Source organism: Giraffa tippelskirchi, chromosome 14 (genome assembly GCF_054371585.1).
Source record: "Giraffa tippelskirchi isolate mGirTip1 chromosome 14, T2T-mGirTip1v1.2.pri, whole genome shotgun sequence".
In the NCBI taxonomy this organism is placed as follows: Eukaryota; Metazoa; Chordata; class Mammalia; order Artiodactyla; family Giraffidae; genus Giraffa; species Giraffa tippelskirchi.
The window spans coordinates 9,838,527-9,861,063 of record NC_137288.1 but is presented as its reverse complement, the minus strand read 5'-3'; the positions used below and the strand labels follow the sequence as shown (position 1 = coordinate 9,861,063).

The 22,537-nt window shown below is 55.0% G+C and overlaps 3 protein-coding genes and 1 long non-coding RNA gene across 4 annotated transcripts in view; 3 read left to right on the top strand and 1 right to left on the bottom strand.

Moving 5' to 3' along the window:
• The window catches only part of LOC145534150 (uncharacterized), a 694,441-nt gene that overhangs the window by 208,703 nt on the left and 463,201 nt on the right, over window positions 1-22,537 (bottom strand). The window contains exons 63-64 of the long non-coding RNA XR_014074276.1: window positions 15,149-15,260; window positions 7,500-7,611 (exon numbers count right to left, since the gene is read on the bottom strand). This is a non-coding gene — a long non-coding RNA (uncharacterized LOC145534150). The remainder of the gene's footprint in view (window positions 1-7,499; window positions 7,612-15,148; window positions 15,261-22,537) is intronic.
• LOC145533916 (uncharacterized) lies at window positions 394-5,467 on the top strand. Its single transcript, XM_081561265.1, has 3 exons — window positions 394-3,850; window positions 4,250-4,562; window positions 4,815-5,467. Exons 1-3 carry the CDS (start codon window positions 3,614-3,616, stop codon window positions 5,441-5,443), a joined length of 1,179 nt encoding a protein of 392 aa, XP_081417391.1. The 5' UTR covers window positions 394-3,613; the 3' UTR covers window positions 5,444-5,467.
• Window positions 8,039-13,124, top strand: LOC145534024 (uncharacterized). Its single transcript, XM_081561390.1, has 3 exons — window positions 8,039-11,498; window positions 11,898-12,210; window positions 12,464-13,124. Exons 1-3 carry the CDS (start codon window positions 11,262-11,264, stop codon window positions 13,090-13,092), a joined length of 1,179 nt encoding a protein of 392 aa, XP_081417516.1. The 5' UTR covers window positions 8,039-11,261; the 3' UTR covers window positions 13,093-13,124.
• LOC145534124 (uncharacterized) lies at window positions 18,963-20,772 on the top strand. The gene is made up of 3 exons (XM_081561497.1): window positions 18,963-19,146; window positions 19,546-19,858; window positions 20,112-20,772. The coding sequence occupies exons 1-3, from the start codon at window positions 19,012-19,014 to the stop codon at window positions 20,738-20,740; spliced, it is 1,077 nt and encodes a 358-aa protein (XP_081417623.1). The 5' UTR covers window positions 18,963-19,011; the 3' UTR covers window positions 20,741-20,772.

Here is a 22,537-nt window from a genome sequence, read left to right as displayed (position 1 = left end):
GGCGGGCCTCACGCCCCTCCCACTGCTGGAGCCTGACCTCCCCCGGCCCCACCCCTTCCCCTACCCCAGCAGGACGACAGCTCGTCTTCCCCTGGCTTCCAACGGGAGGCCCGGCCCTGGGCCCCGATTGGGCACTGCCCCAGCCCGGAGCCAATCACAGTGGCCAGGGAGGTGGAACGCACCGATTGGCCAGGGCCAGGTCATGTGACCATACTCCCCAGGAAACTCAAATATTACCAAGGTTCCCTAAGAAACCAATGAACAGAATTATCCAGTAAAGGCAAACCGTGCTTTTTAATGAGGCCAATGTCACAGAAAAAAAAAAAAATGCTTCACAATGAACTGCTCAAGGAAGCTACTAAATAAACTTTCAGAAAAGTTTAGTAGTTTTTTTTTTTTTTTTAAATAGGGTGACGGAGAGCTATACCTTTCCCGTCTATGTGAATTTAGGTTTAAACTAGATTTCCCTTGGCTATTATATAAGACAAAAAAACCCACATCCCCCCCTTTCACTCCCCCCCACCCCCAAAAAGTGTTTTAATCTATAGAATTTTTGTGTCCTCAGTTGTGTCTGATTCGCGGCAACTCACGAACTCTACACAGCCAGGCTCTTCCGTCCATGGAATTCAGGGCAATTTTTTCTGTCCCAGTAAATGCCCACCCTGGGTGATCCAAAGGCAAGGGCTCAGAGGCTCCTGAGAGACTAACTCCTTTCAGCTGAGCACAGAGCTGGCTCCTCACTGGGATGCCTGTGGCCTGGGGCTCCCTGAGGGGAGAGCAGCACTCGCCCCACCGTGTGGTCACTGCTGGAAGTGCAGGCTGCTCCTCACTCCCCCTTGACAGTGTCCCTGAGGGCAGAACAGTGTGAATCGAATCAAGGTGGAAATGCAAACTCCAATGCAACCAAACTCCCCACAAGGTCTCTAAAACCACTCAGGAACAGGGAATTGGAAACTGCAGGGGATGACAGGAATGGAGATGGAGACTTGACACCTTACACCGAGTTCACTTCCAGTTATCCCTAGACAAACTTTCCATGAAAACTTGTCACAAATCTCGAAGAACAATGAGCAGAAACCGGACACGTGCTTTGAGTCTTCACACACAAAACTAAAAGCCAGTCCACAAAAAAAAAAAAACCCAGAGAATACAGTGGACTTTGCAAAATCAAAGATATCTACTGTGGGAAAGACCTCACGACAAAAGCAAAAGACAGGTCATACATCGCGAGACGAATGAGTGGAAACACAAAGCTTATCAAGGATGTGTCTCCAAACAGACAAAGAACACCAACACAACAAGCCTGTGAAAACTAGGGAAAGGTCTGAAGGGACACCAGACTGAGGAAGACACACACAGAGGATCCCGGATGATGTCCAGCACTGAGGGCCTGAAGAAACAACAGTCTAGTTGCACCCCCTCAGGCCTGTGTGACCGTGGATGAGGCCTCTGTTTCCCGGTGGCTCTGAGAGATGGACAGGGAGGAAGGGGAAGAGAAGTCACTTGCATTTCTAATACTCACAGCAAAGTCTTCCAACGAGAAGGGAATTATCACCCCCACTGACAATGCCATTCACTGAAGTGATACCCACCAGTCCATCTAACCCAGAAGGGAAGGATGGACCTGTTCTCACAAAACGGCAAGAGATGGAAGAAGGAAGATCAAGCCCACACCAATCACTGGAAAGAGAAGCTGTGCTCAGGGCTTGAAAGAATTCCTATTGGGAAAATGATGTCACAGCCCCACAAGGCAATCCACAGCTTCGATGCTATTCCTCCCAAAATGCCAATGCATTTTCGCACCGAACAAAGAATTGCAAAAGGGGTACGGAGACAGAAAAGAGCCTAAACTGTCAATACAATCCGACGAAAAAGCCCCGATACGGACATCCAAGGTTGTGTGAAAGGAAATTAGACGACCAAACTAGGATCCTCAGGAGAGTATCGGAGAAGGCAATGGTGACCCACTCCAGTACTCTTGCCTGGAAAACGTCCTGGACGGAGGAGCCTGGTAGGCTGCAGGCCATGGGGTCACGCAGAGTCAGACACGACTGAAGTGACTTAGCCGCAGCAGCAGCAGCAGGACAGTATGCTATTGGGAATACAACAACACACACAGATCCAGATCGATGGAATAAAGTGGAGGGTCCAGAAACAAACCCCAGCATCCATGGTCAACTCATCTCTGACACAGAAGGGGAGAATATCCAAATGGGAACAAGAAAGCCTCTTCAATCAATGTCCATGGGAAAACCAGACAGCTACATCTGAAGAACGCTATTGGTTTTGATCTCATACCACCTCAATATAGGGGGAAAACCTCACCCTAAAGACTGATGTCATGAGATAGCTAGAAAGAAGCGTAGGTCAAAGGCTCCTTAACATCAGAGTCTCCTTGCCATTTGCTGGGCGGAGGTCGAAATGGGTCTCTTCAAGTAAGGCAAAGAGGTACACGAAGTACACCCATGGGTTTCCATCCAATGGAACCTCTTCACAACAGAGAAGCTAAGCATTCACAAATGCAAAAGATAGGAAACAGAACATGAGAGACTCCTTGCAAGTGGTGTATCTGAGAAGGGGTTCATATGGAAAGAGACGAAGAATGCACAGCACTCAGATTCCAAGAAACAACACCACCACCACCCTTGACCCTTCCCCCATGACCAACTCCGACCTAAAGCCTTTCTCTCCCTCTAACCTATCCCTAAAACATAACCCTCATCTAATCATATACATGTGCATCCCTAGCATCCATCCATCCACACACGAGAGAGAAAGAGGAAGACACAGACGGAACTGAGAAAGGAAAAGAGAGGGACACAGCCAGAGAGAGACACGGAACCAAAGAGAGGAAAGGAGTCGACGGTCCAGACTTTTCCTCAATCTGCCTCGAAGGTAGAAGCAATGACAGCGCCCTTCCACCCCAGAAGGGGGAAAAGGACGGAAGGTTTGGAGAGGAAAAGACAAGAACGCAGGGAGCCATTAGAAGCTCAGCCACCCGCAGAAGCCGAGCTGGGACACTTGAACAGAATCTCAATGGAAACAGAGGAGCAGAAAGTTGGCTACTCTTTTCTATAAGAGAGGGAGACCTTCGAGTCTTCCTTTCGGTCCTCCAACTTGGATGCGGGGTCTCAAAACAGTCAGGAGGGGGAGTGCCTTTTCCTGGGTACCACGGCACATCCAGGCCTCGTTCTGCCCCATTCTGTGCTGTGTCAGCCCTGGATGGAATCTTTCTTTCTGAAGTCTCAGCGCACAAGCTCCACGTGATATCGGCCCCAGGTGGAAAGGCATGGAGCTGCTCGTAGGCCGACAGACCTAGGAAGCAGATGGGAGAATGACCACCACTCTGCAGATGGAGAGACTGGGGCAACCCTGAGGGGCATATGCTTGTCCAGGGCCACACCACTTATGAGAAGAAGGAGCCTGGTCTGAGAGCAGTGGGGTCCTCGGAGCTCAGGCCCTGGCTGAACCCAGGCCTCCCCAGGGCTGTGGGCTGGGCTGTGTGGGTGTCACTGTGCCTGCACATGGCCTAAGGGGGGTGGTCGAGCAGTCAGAAACCCAGAGATTCCCTTGGGAAGTTTTGGGGAAGGGACCTCAGCACGAACCCCAGGAGATGATGTCACCTGCCGGCAACAGAACCCAACAGAACCCGCAGCCCGGGTATCCAGGCCTCCAGAGCGGAGAGGAGCCCCCAGCCAGTTCACTGGCTGCCAGGATGTTCTGCTGTTTGCCCCTGCCCAGAGGCCGGGGCCTCAGGAGTGCTCACAGGCAGTGTGCGCGGGCACCCTGTCGACGTTGGCTCAGGACACCCCCGAGAGGCCTCTGGCCCTTTGCCCGGAGAAACAGAAAGGTAACACGGGGAGCCCCAGGACGGACCAGGCCGCCTCTCCCATGCCACCCGGAAACACCGGGTCCTTTGCCTGTGTGTGTGGATGCGGGTTTCTTGGGGTGTGTCTCCCTCAAGGAAGCCCAGGCGGATGTGGGGTCAGAAGCCTGCGGACAAGTTGTGTCCACACCCCAGGGGAGAGCAGGCTGGGCGGGATGGGGAGAGTGCGGGCAGCGGCGGCCGCCCAGGCGGACCTCACACCCTCAGGTGGGTCTCTTTCCTCCCGGGTGGGGATCTGAGCAGACACACGTCTCTGACCCTTCTGGGAAGAGAAGTTCGAGCAGGCAGAAGCAGCGGCTCCACTGCCCAGGCCCAGCTCGGAAAACTCCTAGCATGGCTGGCTGACGGTCACTGTCGTTGCAGAGCTTCCCACGTGATGAGGCCGAGGACGGGGACACCCCATCCACCTCCCGGAGGGAGGGGTCGGAGCACCACCCCCCCGCCCGTGAGGCCCAGTGCAGGCTCCAGGTGAGCGTGCCCACGGAGGCATCAGCCCCACCGGGGGAGAAGCGGAGGCGGGGAAGGCCTGCTGCCGAGACACCGCCCAGGATACACCCGGCGGCCCAGTCTGAGGCTGCCACGGAGCTCAGCACACCCGGCTCCGACCCAGAGTCCCGAGAACCCCGGCCTCTGAGGCAGCAGGAGGACCTGGAGCCCAGCACGCCAGAGCACAGAGGTGAGGACGCTGGGGCTGGTGCACGGGAGTGTGTGGGGAGGGGGTGCTGAGCTACACAGGGACGAGTCCCCGAAAGCTGCTGCTGGGCCTGCAGCAAGCGCTGGCCTCACACCCCCCGCCCCCCATCTTGCACACTTCAGTCCCAAAAGACATCCGACGCTGGGTATTCTTTGGGAATCTCTTGGAAGCTTTCTGTCCCGGGAGACGCACATGCCAAGGCTGGCCTGTGGGCAAACTTTGCTTCTCCCCCAGCTCTAGCACTGGCCTCCAACTGGAACCAGGCTCCGCTTCCCAGACCTGTCCCTACAGAGGTGCTGGCTCCAGGTGCAGGACCCAGGGATCCACCGAGGGCAGATGGAGAACCGAGACTTGCCCTCGCAGAGACACCAGGCCAGCTGGGTACTGGCCAGCACACCGGGCAGATCGGATCTCCATGCCTGCAGGACCCCCAGCCCCAGGCACTGATGTCCCACCCCCTCAGCCAGAACCTCCACCTCCACGTGCACCTCTACCTGCTCGGGCTCTGGCAGGAGAACCCGAGGCAGAGGAGGAGTCACCGCCTCGGCAGGGAGAGCCTGCCCTGGCTCCCGCGCAACACCCAGACGCCCACGATGACTCACCCACCCCTGCAGGGAGAACGAGCCCCCGCTCTGGACAGACACCCAGAGCCCTTGCCGGAAACACCACGTCCAGGGGAGCGGTCGGCTCTGCAGCCTCCATCCCCGTCTGCTCACCGTGGACGCTGGCAACTCGGTCTGCCCCCAGGGGACATGGAGTTCCTTTCCCCTGAACTGCTTTGCATTTGCTTTGTTTCCACCTTTCTGGTGATGTTTTATTTTTTGTATGGTTTCCTGTACTTTTGTTGGTTAAGTTGGGATTAGTAAACTTTTTCATCATTGTTGCAATTTGGGAACACTGTTGTGTAACTCTGGTGATACTGTGTTACCATCACCACTTTGTAGTTTCAGACCCGTTTGATCTTTATGCCCCACCCCCCAACAAAGCCTGGATTCAAGGCAAGCACGCCCTGTTCATCCCTTCCCCCGATCCTGAACACAATTTCATCCTTTCTTTGTGCATTCCTTCCTATATTCTTGGTGTCCCCAATCAATGACTCTCAGTGAAATGACTGAAGGAGTGTTTTTTGGACTCTCCAACTACTGTAAGACTCCATTGGAGAGTTCTCATTTGTATGTCATTTGAACTAGCCTTTGATATCTGAAAGGACGGTGTACGTCCTTTCAAGATACCATGTGCCAAACGAAGCCCTTTTGGCAACTGCCATCATTATCTCCAGGCAGGCATTGCTGTGTCAAGGGTGACATCTCAGCCAGAAGGCAGAGGCTGAGCTCGTCTTGTTGCACCAGCTCCCAAAAGAAGCCAAGAAAGGGAGCTGGAACAACAAACCACCCCAACACCCAGGAAAGCGTTCTTCATGACAGAAGGCTAGAAAATGACCCAACATCCTTGTGGCCCAGAACCCCTCTAGAAAATCACTGTTCCATAAAAAAGAGAAACACATGGGAAGTTCCAAGGAGAGGCAAGTCCCATGGCCCGTGTACTTGAGAGACGGCCTGACCGCTCCGGGGAAGACACGCACCGACGGAACCCCTTGGGAAACAGCAGTGATAGTCCTCACCGTCGTAAGGGTTTCCTCTGGGGACAACCTGCCCGGGGCACCACACGAGGGAGCAGACCGGCTTCTCTTCCTCTGCCCCCACACCATTCACTCATGAAGGCAGCTCAGGTGTTCTCATGCCCTGCCTGCCTGCCTGCCTGGCTCATCCGTGAGCTGTGACCACCTACAGGGCAGGACTCCACCTTCTCCTCTCTGTGTACCGTGAATCTGCACACAGTGGGCTTGCAGAACCTTAGGAGACTTGAGCCATTCCCACTCGAGCCAGAACCCTCCCCAGGAAGGAAAACAGCTGTGGAGTCGTTTTGGCCCCAGCACTGGTTCGAAAGCCTGGCGCCTCCTACAGCCTCTACGGTGTGAAGAGGGAGGTCCCTTCTGACAGAGCTTTCCGGGTCTCAGATCTAAGCTGTTGTTTCACTGTCAGCTGTGTCTCTTCCGTTGCAGCCAGGTGGGCCACGCTGCTCCAAAGGAGCTCACAAGCTGAGTTTCAAGGGAGGTATAGAGAGGACAGGGATGGCTACAACGTACTGCAAACTGAGTGAGGGTCCCCACAATCCTCAGCAAAGGTCTGTGGTGTGCAAGTGGGGAGTAGAGGGCCCCCAAGTTCCAAAGGAAGGGAGGTAGTCGGGAGCTAAAGCCCTTGGCCGCTGTGGTAGTAGCTGCAGATGGCAGCTCGTCCACAGTGCACTTCGAATGAGGTCATATGAGCGGGACTCTGGAAATGGCTCCGAAATCGGGAGAAAGGGGTCAGGGTATGTGGGAATCCGGCGGGGGTGGGGGGTGGATGAAGGAAGGTGTCCCTCCTCTCTCCAGTGCAATTTGGTTTGGTGAGTCTCAAAGCTACCAGATGGCACTTCCCAAGTCAGGCCCCCGCAGGAATCAGGGTGGGCTGCGTGCCTCGGCCCCTGCCACAGGGACAAGCCACACCAGTGGCCTCCCTGAGCTCCAATGGCCGGATCTGGGGGTTCTGTCTGGGTGCACACCTCCTTGCTGTGGCCAAGTTCCCCCCTTCTCTGAGCACCAGCTTCATCCTCTCGAATGAGGACATCGATTGCTACCTTGGCACGTTACTCTCTTCATCCTGTGAAGACTCATTAGGCTTATCCTACAATTACTAGCTGGCCCGAAGAGATATCTCCTGAATCCAGATTAAGCTGGAGTCTCCCAGGCTCATCTGGCATGTCTTCCCTGAAGTCTGCCAAAACCCACACCCTTGCATTTCCAGGGACTCCCCTTAGCCAGCTGGGCAGAAAACCCAGCATGGTTCAAACAAGCTGACAGACAAGCGGGAGAGGACTCACGGGCAGACGGCTTCCCTCAGGTCTCGGGTGGAGCTCTGGGACCACAGCAGCAACGGGCCATCCCAGGCCCTGGGCTCAGCAGCGCCCTCATTCTCAGGCCGGCGGCTCTGCCCTGAGGGGAGCAGGAAGGTCACCAACTGCCGCAGGCGGGCCTCACGCCCCTCCCACTGCTGGAGCCTGACCTCCCCCGGCCCCACCCCTTCCCCTACCCCAGCAGGACGACAGCTCGTCTTCCCCTGGCTTCCAACGGGAGGCCCGGCCCTGGGCCCCGATTGGGCACTGCCCCAGCCCGGAGCCAATCACAGTGGCCAGGGAGGTGGAACGCACCGATTGGCCAGGGCCAGGTCATGTGACCATACTCCCCAGGAAACTCAAATATTACCAAGGTTCCCTAAGAAACCAATGAACAGAATTATCCAGTAAAGGCAAACCGTGCTTTTTAATGAGGCCAATGTCACAGAAAAAAAAAAAAAATGCTTCACAATGAACTGCTCAAGGAAGCTACTAAATAAACTTTCAGAAAAGTTTAGTAGTTTTTTTTTTTTTTTTTAATAGGGTGACGGAGAGCTATACCTTTCCCGTCTATGTGAATTTAGGTTTAAACTAGATTTCCCTTGGCTATTATATAAGACAAAAAAACCCACATCCCCCCCTTTCACTCCCCCCCACCCCCAAAAAGTGTTTTAATCTATAGAATTTTTGTGTCCTCAGTTGTGTCTGATTCGCGGCAACTCACGAACTCTACACAGCCAGGCTCTTCCGTCCATGGAATTCAGGGCAATTTTTTCTGTCCCAGTAAATGCCCACCCTGGGTGATCCAAAGGCAAGGGCTCAGAGGCTCCTGAGAGACTAACTCCTTTCAGCTGAGCACAGAGCTGGCTCCTCACTGGGATGCCTGTGGCCTGGGGCTCCCTGAGGGGAGAGCAGCACTCGCCCCACCGTGTGGTCACTGCTGGAAGTGCAGGCTGCTCCTCACTCCCCCTTGACAGTGTCCCTGAGGGCAGAACAGTGTGAATCGAATCAAGGTGGAAATGCAAACTCCAATGCAACCAAACTCCCCACAAGGTCTCTAAAACCACTCAGGAACAGGGAATTGGAAACTGCAGGGGATGACAGGAATGGAGATGGAGACTTGACACCTTACACCGAGTTCACTTCCAGTTATCCCTAGACAAACTTTCCATGAAAACTTGTCACAAATCTCGAAGAACAATGAGCAGAAACCGGACACGTGCTTTGAGTCTTCACACACAAAACTAAAAGCCAGTCCACAAAAAAAAAAAAAAAACCCAGAGAATACAGTGGACTTTGCAAAATCAAAGATATCTACTGTGGGAAAGACCTCACGACAAAAGCAAAAGACAGGTCATACATCGCGAGACGAATGAGTGGAAACACAAAGCTTATCAAGGATGTGTCTCCAAACAGACAAAGAACACCAACACAACAAGCCTGTGAAAACTAGGGAAAGGTCTGAAGGGACACCAGACTGAGGAAGACACACACAGAGGATCCCGGATGATGTCCAGCACTGAGGGCCTGAAGAAACAACAGTCTAGTTGCACCCCCTCAGGCCTGTGTGACCGTGGATGAGGCCTCTGTTTCCCGGTGGCTCTGAGAGATGGACAGGGAGGAAGGGGAAGAGAAGTCACTTGCATTTCTAATACTCACAGCAAAGTCTTCCAACGAGAAGGGAATTATCACCCCCACTGACAATGCCATTCACTGAAGTGATACCCACCAGTCCATCTAACCCAGAAGGGAAGGATGGACCTGTTCTCACAAAACGGCGAGAGATGGAAGAAGGAAGATCAAGCCCACACCAATCACTGGAAAGAGAAGCTGTGCTCAGGGCTTGAAAGAATTCCTATTGGGAAAATGATGTCACAGCCCCACAAGGCAATCCACAGCTTCGATGCTATTCCTCCCAAAATGCCAATGCATTTTCGCACCGAACAAAGAATTGCAAAAGGGGTACGGAGACAGAAAAGAGCCTAAACTGTCAATACAATCCGACGAAAAAGCCCCGATACGGACATCCAAGGTTGTGTGAAAGGAAATTAGACGACCAAACTAGGATCCTCAGGAGAGTATCGGAGAAGGCAATGGTGACCCACTCCAGTACTCTTGCCTGGAAAACGTCCTGGACGGAGGAGCCTGGTAGGCTGCAGGCCATGGGGTCACGCAGAGTCAGACACGACTGAAGTGACTTAGCCGCAGCAGCAGCAGCAGGACAGTATGCTATTGGGAATACAACAACACACACAGATCCAGATCGATGGAATAAAGTGGAGGGTCCAGAAACAAACCCCAGCATCCATGGTCAACTCATCTCTGACACAGAAGGGGAGAATATCCAAATGGGAACAAGAAAGCCTCTTCAATCAATGTCCATGGGAAAACCAGACAGCTACATCTGAAGAACGCTATTGGTTTTGATCTCATACCACCTCAATATAGGGGGAAAACCTCACCCTAAAGACTGATGTCATGAGATAGCTAGAAAGAAGCGTAGGTCAAAGGCTCCTTAACATCAGAGTCTCCTTGCCATTTGCTGGGCGGAGGTCGAAATGGGTCTCTTCAAGTAAGGCAAAGAGGTACACGAAGTACACCCATGGGTTTCCATCCAATGGAACCTCTTCACAACAGAGAAGCTAAGCATTCACAAATGCAAAAGATAGGAAACAGAACATGAGAGACTCCTTGCAAGTGGTGTATCTGAGAAGGGGTTCATATGGAAAGAGACGAAGAATGCACAGCACTCAGATTCCAAGAAACAACACCACCACCACCCTTGACCCTTCCCCCATGACCAACTCCGACCTAAAGCCTTTCTCTCCCTCTAACCTATCCCTAAAACATAACCCTCATCTAATCATATACATGTGCATCCCTAGCATCCATCCATCCACACACGAGAGAGAAAGAGGAAGACACAGACGGAACTGAGAAAGGAAAAGAGAGGGACACAGCCAGAGAGAGACACGGAACCAAAGAGAGGAAAGGAGTCGACGGTCCAGACTTTTCCTCAATCTGCCTCGAAGGTAGAAGCAATGACAGCGCCCTTCCACCCCAGAAGGGGGAAAAGGACGGAAGGTTTGGAGAGGAAAAGACAAGAACGCAGGGAGCCATTAGAAGCTCAGCCACCCGCAGAAGCCGAGCTGGGACACTTGAACAGAATCTCAATGGAAACAGAGGAGCAGAAAGTTGGCTACTCTTTTCTATAAGAGAGGGAGACCTTCGAGTCTTCCTTTCGGTCCTCCAACTTGGATGCGGGGTCTCAAAACAGTCAGGAGGGGGAGTGCCTTTTCCTGGGTACCACGGCACATCCAGGCCTCGTTCTGCCCCATTCTGTGCTGTGTCAGCCCTGGATGGAATCTTTCTTTCTGAAGTCTCAGCGCACAAGCTCCACGTGATATCGGCCCCAGGTGGAAAGGCATGGAGCTGCTCGTAGGCCGACAGACCTAGGAAGCAGATGGGAGAATGACCACCACTCTGCAGATGGAGAGACTGGGGCAACCCTGAGGGGCATATGCTTGTCCAGGGCCACACCACTTATGAGAAGAAGGAGCCTGGTCTGAGAGCAGTGGGGTCCTCGGAGCTCAGGCCCTGGCTGAACCCAGGCCTCCCCAGGGCTGTGGGCTGGGCTGTGTGGGTGTCACTGTGCCTGCACATGGCCTAAGGGGGGTGGTCGAGCAGTCAGAAACCCAGAGATTCCCTTGGGAAGTTTTGGGGAAGGGACCTCAGCACGAACCCCAGGAGATGATGTCACCTGCCGGCAACAGAACCCAACAGAACCCGCAGCCCGGGTATCCAGGCCTCCAGAGCGGAGAGGAGCCCCCAGCCAGTTCACTGGCTGCCAGGATGTTCTGCTGTTTGCCCCTGCCCAGAGGCCGGGGCCTCAGGAGTGCTCACAGGCAGTGTGCGCGGGCACCCTGTCAACGTTGGCTCAGGACACCCCCGAGAGGCCTCTGGCCCTTTGCCCGGAGAAACAGAAAGGTAACACGGGGAGCCCCAGGACGGACCAGGCCGCCTCTCCCATGCCACCCGGAAACAGCGGGTCCTTTGCCTGTGTGTGTGGATGCGGGTTTCGTGGGGTGTGTCTCCCTCAAGGAAGCCCAGGCGGATGTGGGGTCAGAAGCCTGCGGACAAGTTGTGTCCACACCCCAGGGGAGATCAGGCTGGGCGGGATGGGGAGAGTGCGGGCAGCGGCGGCCGCCCAGGCGGACCTCACACCCTCAGGTGGGTCTCTTTCCTCCCAGGTGGGGATCTGAGCAGACACACGTCTCTGACCCTTCTGGGAAGAGAAGTTCGAGCAGGCAGAAGCAGTGGCTCCACTGCCCAGGCCCAGCTCGGAAAACTCCTAGCATGGCTGGCTGACGGTCACTGTCGTTGCAGAGCTTCCCACGTGATGAGGCCGAGGACGGGGACACCCCATCCACCTCCCGGAGGGAGGGGTCGGAGCACCACCCCCCCGCCCGTGAGGCCCAGTGCAGGCTCCAGGTGAGCGTGCCCACGGAGGCATCAGCCCCACCTGGGGAGAAGCGGAGGCGGGGAAGGCCTGCTGCCGAGACACCGCCCAGATTACACCCGGCGGCCCAGTCTGAGGCTGCCACGGAGCTCAGCACACCCGGCTCCGACCCAGAGTCCCGAGAACCCCGGCCTCTGAGGCAGCAGGAGGACCTGGAGCCCAGCACGCCAGAGCACAGAGGTGAGGACGCTGGGGCTGGTGCACGGGAGTGTGTGGGGAGGGGGTGCTGAGCTACACAGGGACGAGTCCCCGAAAGCTGCTGCTGGGCCTGCAGCAAGCGCTGGCCTCACACCCCCCCGCCCCCCATCTTGCACACTTCAGTCCCAAAAGACATCCGACGCTGGGTATTCTTTGGGAATCTCTTGGAAGCTTTCTGTCCCGGGAGACGCACATGCCAAGGCTGGCCTGTGGGCAAACTTTGCTTCTCCCCCAGCTCTAGCACTGGCCTCCAACTGGAACCAGGCTCCGCTTCCCAGACCTGTCCCTACAGAGGTGCTGGCTCCAGGTGCAGGACCCAGGGATCCACCGAGGGCAGATGGAGAACCGAGACTTGCCCTCGCAGAGACACCAGGCCAGCTGGGTACTGGCCAGCACACCGGGCAGATCGGATCTCCATGCCTGCAGGACCCCCAGCCCCAGGCACTGATGTCCCACCCCCTCAGCCAGAACCTCCACCTCCACGTGCACCTCTACCTGCTCGGGCTCTGGCAGGAGAACCCGAGGCAGAGGAGGAGTCACCGCCTCGGCAGGGAGAGCCTGCCCTGGCTCCCGCGCAACACCCAGACGCCCACGATGACTCACCCACCCCTGCAGGGAGAACGAGCCCCCGCTCTGGACAGACACCCAGAGCCCTTGCCGGAAACACCACGTCCAGGGGAGCGGTCGGCTCTGCAGCCTCCATCCCCGTCTGCTCACCGTGGACGCTGGCAACTCGGTCTGCCCCCAGGGGACATGGAGTTCCTTTCCCCTGAACTGCTTTGCATTTGCTTTGTTTCCACCTTTCTGGTGATGTTTTATTTTTTGTATGGTTTCCTGTACTTTTGTTGGTTAAGTTGGGATTAGTAAACTTTTTCATCATTGTTGCAATTTGGGAACACTGTTGTGTAACTCCGGTGATACTGTGTTACCATCACCACTTTGTAGTTTCAGACCCGTTTGATCTTTATGCCCCACCCCCCAACAAAGCCTGGATTCAAGGCAAGCACGCCCTGTTCATCCCTTCCCCCGATCCTGAACACAATTTCATCCTTTCTTTGTGCATTCCTTCCTATATTCTTGGTGTCCCCAATCAATGACTCTCAGTGAAATGACTGAAGGAGTGTTTTTTGGACTCTCCAACTACTGTAAGACTCCATTGGAGAGTTCTCATTTGTATGTCATTTGAACTAGCCTTTGATATCTGAAAGGACGGTGTACGTCCTTTCAAGATACCATGTGCCAAACGAAGCCCTTTTGGCAACTGCCATCATTATCTCCAGGCAGGCATTGCTGTGTCAAGGGTGACATCTCAGCCAGAAGGCAGAGGCTGAGCTCGTCTTGTTGCACCAGCTCCCAAAAGAAGCCAAGAAAGGGAGCTGGAACAACAAACCACCCCAACACCCAGGAAAGCGTTCTTCATGACAGAAGGCTAGAAAATGACCCAACATCCTTGTGGCCCAGAACCCCTCTAGAAAATCACTGTTCCATAAAAAAGAGAAACACATGGGAAGTTCCAAGGAGAGGCAATGCCCATGGCCCGTGTACTTGAGAGACGGCCTGACCGCTCCGGGGAAGACACGCACCGACGGAACCCCTTGGGAAACAGCAGTGATAGTCCTCACCGTCGTAAGGGTTTCCTCTGGGGACAACCTGCCTGGGGCACCACACGAGGGAGCAGACCGGCTTCTCTTCCTCTGCCCCCACACCATTCACTCATGAAGGCAGCTCAGGTGTTCTCATGCCCTGCCTGCCTGCCTGCCTGGCTCATCCGTGAGCTGTGACCACCTACAGGGCAGGACTCCACCTTCTCCTCTCTGTGTACCGTGAATCTGCACACAGTGGGCTTGCAGAACCTTAGGAGACTTGAGCCATTCCCACTCGAGCCAGAACCCTCCCCAGGTAGGAAAACAGCTGTGGAGTCATTTTGGCCCCAGCACTGGTTCGAAAGCCTGGCGCCTCCTACAGCCTCTACGGTGTGAAGAGGGAGGTCCCTTCTGACAGAGCTTTCCGGGTCTCAGATCTAAGCTGTTGTTTCACTGTCAGCTGTGTCTCTTCCGTTGCAGCCAGGTGGGCCACGCTGCTCCAAAGGAGCTCACAAGCTGAGTTTCAAGGGAGGTATAGAGAGGACAGGGATGGCTACAACGTACTGCAAACTGAGTGAGGGTCCCCACAATCCTCAGCAAAGGTCTGTGGTGTGCAAGTGGGGAGTAGAGGGCCCCCAAGTTCCAAAGGAAGGGAGGTAGTCGGGAGCTAAAGCCCTTGGCCGCTGTGGTAGTAGCTGCAGATGGCAGCTCGTCCACAGTGCACTTCGAATGAGGTCATATGAGCGGGACTCTGGAAATGGCTCCGAAATCGGGAGAAAGGGGTCAGGGTATGTGGGAATCCGGCGGGGGTGGGGGGTGGATGAAGGAAGGTGTCCCTCCTCTCTCCAGTGCAATTTGGTTTGGTGAGTCTCAAAGCTACCAGATGGCACTTCCCAAGTCAGGCCCCCGCAGGAATCAGGGTGGGCTGCGTGCCTCGGCCCCTGCCACAGGGACAAGCCACACCAGTGGCCTCCCTGAGCTCCAATGGCCGGATCTGGGGGTTCTGTCTGGGTGCACACCTCCTTGCTGTGGCCAAGTTCCCCCCTTCTCTGAGCACCAGCTTCATCCTCTCGAATGAGGACATCGATTGCTACCTTGGCACGTTACTCTCTTCATCCTGTGAAGACTCATTAGGCTTATCCTACAATTACTAGCTGGCCCGAAGAGATATCTCCTGAATCCAGATTAAGCTGGAGTCTCCCAGGCTCACCTGGCATGTCTTCCCTGAAGTCTGCCAAAACCCACACCCTTGCATTTCCAGGGACTCCCCTTAGCCAGCTGGGCAGAAAACCCAGCATGGTTCAAACAAGCTGACAGACAAGCGGGAGAGGACTCACGGGCAGACGGCTTCCCTCAGGTCTCGGGTGGAGCTCTGGGACCACAGCAGCAACGGGCCATCCCAGGCCCTGGGCTCAGCAGCGCCCTCATTCTCAGGCCGGCGGCTCTGCCCTGAGGGGAGCAGGAAGGTCACCAACTGCCGCAGGCGGGCCTCACGCCCCTCCCACTGCTGGAGCCTGACCTCCCCCGGCCCCACCCCTTCCCCTACCCCAGCAGGACGACAGCTCGTCTTCCCCTGGCTTCCAACGGGAGGCCCGGCCCTGGGCCCCGATTGGGCACTGCCCCAGCCCGGAGCCAATCACAGTGGCCAGGGAGGTGGAACGCACCGATTGGCCAGGGCCAGGTCATGTGACCATACTCCCCAGGAAACTCAAATATTACCAAGGTTCCCTAAGAAACCAATGAACAGAATTATCCAGTAAAGGCAAACCGTGCTTTTTAATGAGGCCAATGTCACAGAAAAAAAAAAAAATGCTTCACAATGAACTGCTCAAGGAAGCTACTAAATAAACTTTCAGAAAAGTTTAGTAGTTTTTTTTTTTTTTTTAATAGGGTGACGGAGAGCTATACCTTTCCCGTCTATGTGAATTTAGGTTTAAACTAGATTTCCCTTGGCTATTATATAAGACAAAAAAACCCACATCCCCCCCTTTCACTCCCCCCCACCCCCAAAAAGTGTTTTAATCTATAGAATTTTTGTGTCCTCAGTTGTGTCTGATTCGCGGCAACTCACGAACTCTACACAGCCAGGCTCTTCCGTCCATGGAATTCAGGGCAATTTTTTCTGTCCCAGTAAATGCCCACCCTGGGTGATCCAAAGGCAAGGGCTCAGAGGCTCCTGAGAGACTAACTCCTTTCAGCTGAGCACAGAGCTGGCTCCTCACTGGGATGCCTGTGGCCTGGGGCTCCCTGAGGGGAGAGCAGCACTCGCCCCACCGTGTGGTCACTGCTGGAAGTGCAGGCTGCTCCTCACTCCCCCTTGACAGTGTCCCTGAGGGCAGAACAGTGTGAATCGAATCAAGGTGGAAATGCAAACTCCAATGCAACCAAACTCCCCACAAGGTCTCTAAAACCACTCAGGAACAGGGAATTGGAAACTGCAGGGGATGACAGGAATGGAGATGGAGACTTGACACCTTACACCGAGTTCACTTCCAGTTATCCCTAGACAAACTTTCCATGAAAACTTGTCACAAATCTCGAAGAACAATGAGCAGAAACCGGACACGTGCTTTGAGTCTTCACACACAAAACTAAAAGCCAGTCCACAAAAAAAAAAAAAAAAACCCAGAGAATACAGTGGACTTTGCAAAATCAAAGATATCTACTGTGGGAAAGACCTCACGACAAAAGCAAAAGACAGGTCATACATCGCGAGACGAATGAGTGGAAACACAAAGCTTATCAAGGATGTGTCTCCAAACAGACAAAGAACACCAACACAACAAGCCTGTGAAAACTAGGGAAAGGTCTGAAGGGACACCAGACTGAGGAAGACACACACAGAGGATCCCGGATGATGTCCAGCACTGAGGGCCTGAAGAAACAACAGTCTAGTTGCACCCCCTCAGGCCTGTGTGACCGTGGATGAGGCCTCTGTTTCCCGGTGGCTCTGAGAGATGGACAGGGAGGAAGGGGAAGAGAAGTCACTTGCATTTCTAATACTCACAGCAAAGTCTTCCAACGAGAAGGGAATTATCACCCCCACTGACAATGCCATTCACTGAAGTGATACCCAGCAGTCCATCTAACCCAGAAGGGAAGGATGGACCTGTTCTCACAAAACGGCGAGAGATGGAAGAAGGAAGATCAAGCCCACACCAATCACTGGAAAGAGAAGCTGTGCTCAGGGCTTGAAAGAATTCCTATTGGGAAAATGATGTCACAGCCCCACAAGGCAATCCACAGCTTCGATGCTATTCCTCCCAAAATGCCAATGCATTTTCGCACCGAACAAAGAATTGCAAAAGGGGTACGGAGACAGAAAAGAGCCTAAACTGTCAATACAATCCGACGAAAAAGCCCCGATACGGACATCCAAGGTTGTGTGAAAGGAAATTAGACGACCAAACTAGGATCCTCAGGAGAGTATCGGAGAAGGCAATGGTGACCCACTCCAGTACTCTTGCCTGGAAAACGTCCTGGACGGAGGAGCCTGGTAGGCTGCAGGCCATGGGGTCACGCAGAGTCAGACACGACTGAAGTGACTTAGCCGCAGCAGCAGCAGCAGGACAGTATGCTATTGGGAATACAACAACACACACAGATCCAGATCGATGGAATAAAGTGGAGGGTCCAGAAACAAACCCCAGCATCCATGGTCAACTCATCTCTGACACAGAAGGGGAGAATATCCAAATGGGAACAAGAAAGCCTCTTCAATCAATGTCCATGGGAAAACCAGACAGCTACATCTGAAGAACGCTATTGGTTTTGATCTCATACCACCTCAATATAGGGGGAAAACCTCACCCTAAAGACTGATGTCATGAGATAGCTAGAAAGAAGCGTAGGTCAAAGGCTCCTTAACATCAGAGTCTCCTTGCCATTTGCTGGGCGGAGGTCGAAATGGGTCTCTTCAAGTAAGGCAAAGAGGTACACGAAGTACACCCATGGGTTTCCATCCAATGGAACCTCTTCACAACAGAGAAGCTAAGCATTCACAAATGCAAAAGATAGGAAACAGAACATGAGAGACTCCTTGCAAGTGGTGTATCTGAGAAGGGGTTCATATGGAAAGAGACGAAGAATGCACAGCACTCAGATTCCAAGAAACAACACCACCACCACCCTTGACCCTTCCCCCATGACCAACTCCGACCTAAAGCCTTTCTCTCCCTCTAACCTATCCCTAAAACATAACCCTCATCTAATCATATACATGTGCATCCCTAGCATCCATCCATCCACACACGAGAGAGAAAGAGGAAGACACAGACGGAACTGAGAAAGGAAAAGAGAGGGACACAGCCAGAGAGAGACACGGAACCAAAGAGAGGAAAGGAGTCGACGGTCCAGACTTTTCCTCAATCTGCCTCGAAGGTAGAAGCAATGACAGCGCCCTTCCACCCCAGAAGGGGGAAAAGGACGGAAGGTTTGGAGAGGAAAAGACAAGAACGCAGGGAGCCATTAGAAGCTCAGCCACCCGCAGAAGCCGAGCTGGGACACTTGAACAGAATCTCAATGGAAACAGAGGAGCAGAAAGTTGGCTACTCTTTTCTATAAGAGAGGGAGACCTTCGAGTCTTCCTTTCGGTCCTCCAACTTGGATGCGGGGTCTCAAAACAGTCAGGAGGGGGAGTGCCTTTTCCTGGGTACCACGGCACATCCAGGCCTCGTTCTGCCCCATTCTGTGCTGTGTCAGCCCTGGATGGAATCTTTCTTTCTGAAGTCTCAGCGCACAAGCTCCACGTGATATCGGCCCCAGGTGGAAAGGCATGGAGCTGCTCGTAGGCCGACAGACCTAGGAAGCAGATGGGAGAATGACCACCACTCTGCAGATGGAGAGACTGGGGCAACCCTGAGGGGCATATGCTTGTCCAGGGCCACACCACTTATGAGAAGAAGGAGCCTGGTCTGAGAGCAGTGGGGTCCTCGGAGCTCAGGCCCTGGCTGAACCCAGGCCTCCCCAGGGCTGTGGGCTGGGCTGTGTGGGTGTCACTGTGCCTGCACATGGCCTAAGGGGGGTGGTCGAGCAGTCAGAAACCCAGAGATTCCCTTGGGAAGTTTTGGGGAAGGGACCTCAGCATGAACCCCAGGAGATGATGTCACCTGCCGGCAACAGAACCCAACAGAACCCGCAGCCCGGGTATCCAGGCCTCCAGAGCGGAGAGGAGCCCCCAGCCAGTTCACTGGCTGCCAGGATGTTCTGCTGTTTGCCCCTGCCCAGAGGCCGGGGCCTCAGGAGTGCTCACAGGCAGTGTGCGCGGGCACCCTGTCGACGTTGGCTCAGGACACCCCCGAGAGGCCTCTGGCCCTTTGCCCGGAGAAACAGAAAGGTAACACGGGGAGCCCCAGGACGGACCAGGCCGCCTCTCCCATGCCACCCGGAAACAGCGGGTCCTTTGCCTGTGTGTGTGGATGCGGGTTTCTTGGGGTGTGTCTCCCTCAAGGAAGCCCAGGCGGATGTGGGGTCAGAAGCCTGCGGACAAGTTGTGTCCACACCCCAGGGGAGAGCAGGCTGGGCGGGATGGGGAGAGTGCGGGCAGCGGCGGCCGCCCAGGCGGACCTCACACCCTCAGGTGGGTCTCTTTCCTCCCAGGTGGGGATCTGAGCAGACACACGTCTCTGACCCTTCTGGGAAGAGAAGTTCGAGCAGGCAGAAGCAGTGGCTCCACTGCCCAGGCCCAGCTCGGAAAACTCCTAGCATGGCTGGCTGACGGTCACTGTCGTTGCAGAGCTTCCCACGTGATGAGGCCGAGGACGGGGACACCCCATCCACCTCCCGGAGGGAGGGGTCGGAGCACCACCCCCCCGCCCGTGAGGCCCAGTGCAGGCTCCAGGTGAGCGTGCCCACGGAGGCATCAGCCCCACCTGGGGAGAAGCGGAGGCGGGGAAGGCCTGCTGCCGAGACACCGCCCAGATTACACCCGGCGGCCCAGTCTGAGGCTGCCACGGAGCTCAGCACACCCGGCTCCGGCCCAGAGTCCCGAGAACCCCGGCCTCTGAGGCAGCAGGAGGACCTGGAGCCCAGCACGCCAGAGCACAGAGGTGAGGACGCTGGGGCTGGTGCACGGGAGTGTGTGGGGAGGGGGTGCTGAGCTACACAGGGACGAGTCCCCGAAAGCTGCTGCTGGGCCTGCAGCAAGCGCTGGCCTCACACCCCCCCGCCCCCCATCTTGCACACTTCAGTCCCAAAAGACATCCGACGCTGGGTATTCTTTGGGAATCTCTTGGAAGCTTTCTGTCCCGGGAGACGCACATGCCAAGGCTGGCCTGTGGGCAAACTTTGCTTCTCCCCCAGCTCTAGCACTGGCCTCCAACTGGAACCAGGCTCCGCTTCCCAGACCTGTCCCTACAGAGGTGCTGGCTCCAGGTGCAGGACCCAGGGATCCACCGAGGGCAGATGGAGAACCGAGACTTGCCCTCGCAGAGACACCAGGCCAGCTGGGTACTGGCCAGCACACCGGGCAGATCGGATCTCCATGCCTGCAGGACCCCCAGCCCCAGGCACTGATGTCCCACCCCCTCAGCCAGAACCTCCACCTCCACGTGCACCTCTACCTGCTCGGGCTCTGGCAGGAGAACCCGAGGCAGAGGAGGAGTCACCGCCTCGGCAGGGAGAGCCTGCCCTGGCTCCCGCGCAACACCCAGACGCCCACGATGACTCACCCACCCCTGCAGGGAGAACGAGCCCCCGCTCTGGACAGACACCCAGAGCCCTTGCCGGAAACACCACGTCCAGGGGAGCGGTCGGCTCTGCAGCCTCCATCCCCGTCTGCTCACCGTGGACGCTGGCAACTCGGTCTGCCCCCAGGGGACATGGAGTTCCTTTCCCCTGAACTGCTTTGCATTTGCTTTGTTTCCACCTTTCTGGTGATGTTTTATTTTTTGTATGGTTTCCTGTACTTTTGTTGGTTAAGTTGGGATTAGTAAACTTTTTCATCATTGTTGCAATTTGGGAACACTGTTGTGTAACTCCGGTGATACTGTGTTACCATCACCACTTTGTAGTTTCAGACCCGTTTGATCTTTATGCCCCACCCCCCAACAAAGCCTGGATTCAAGGCAAGCACGCCCTGTTCATCCCTTCCCCCGATCCTGAACACAATTTCATCCTTTCTTTGTGCATTCCTTCCTATATTCTTGGTGTCCCCAATCAATGACTCTCAGTGAAATGACTGAAGGAGTGTTTTTTGGACTCTCCAACTACTGTAAGACTCCATTGGAGAGTTCTCATTTGTATGTCATTTGAACTAGCCTTTGATATCTGAAAGGACGGTGTACGTCCTTTCAAGATACCATGTGCCAAACGAAGCCCTTTTGGCAACTGCCATCATTATCTCCAGGCAGGCATTGCTGTGTCAAGGGTGACATCTCAGCCAGAAGGCAGAGGCTGAGCTCGTCTTGTTGCACCAGCTCCCAAAAGAAGCCAAGAAAGGGAGCTGGAACAACAAACCACCCCAACACCCAGGAAAGCGTTCTTCATGACAGAAGGCTAGAAAATGACCCAACATCCTTGTGGCCCAGAACCCCTCTAGAAAATCACTGTTCCATAAAAAAGAGAAACACATGGGAAGTTCCAAGGAGAGGCAATGCCCATGGCCCGTGTACTTGAGAGACGGCCTGACCGCTCCGGGGAAGACACGCACCGACGGAACCCCTTGGGAAACAGCAGTGATAGTCCTCACCGTCGTAAGGGTTTCCTCTGGGGACAACCTGCCTGGGGCACCACACGAGGGAGCAGACCGGCTTCTCTTCCTCTGCCCCCACACCATTCACTCATGAAGGCAGCTCAGGTGTTCTCATGCCCTGCCTGCCTGCCTGCCTGGCTCATCCGTGAGCTGTGACCACCTACAGGGCAGGACTCCACCTTCTCCTCTCTGTGTACCGTGAATCTGCACACAGTGGGCTTGCAGAACCTTAGGAGACTTGAGCCATTCCCACTCGAGCCAGAACCCTCCCCAGGTAGGAAAACAGCTGTGGAGTCATTTTGGCCCCAGCACTGGTTCGAAAGCCTGGCGCCTCCTACAGCCTCTACGGTGTGAAGAGGGAGGTCCCTTCTGACAGAGCTTTCCGGGTCTCAGATCTAAGCTGTTGTTTCACTGTCAGCTGTGTCTCTTCCGTTGCAGCCAGGTGGGCCACGCTGCTCCAAAGGAGCTCACAAGCTGAGTTTCAAGGGAGGTATAGAGAGGACAGGGATGGCTACAACGTACTGCAAACTGAGTGAGGGTCCCCACAATCCTCAGCAAAGGTCTGTGGTGTGCAAGTGGGGAGTAGAGGGCCCCCAAGTTCCAAAGGAAGGGAGGTAGTCGGGAGCTAAAGCCCTTGGCCGCTGTGGTAGTAGCTGCAGATGGCAGCTCGTCCACAGTGCACTTCGAATGAGGTCATATGAGCGGGACTCTGGAAATGGCTCCGAAATCGGGAGAAAGGGGTCAGGGTATGTGGGAATCCGGCGCGGGTGGGGGGTGGATGAAGGAAGGTGTCCCTCCTCTCTCCAGTGCAATTTGGTTTGGTGAGTCTCAAAGCTACCAGATGGCACTTCCCAAGTCAGGCCCCCGCAGGAATCAGGGTGGGCTGCGTGCCTCGGCCCCTGCCACAGGGACAAGCCACACCAGTGGCCTCCCTGAGCTCCAATGGCCGGATCTGGGGGTTCTGTCTGGGTGCACACCTCCTTGCTGTGGCCAAGTTCCCCCCTTCTCTGAGCACCAGCTTCATCCTCTCGAATGA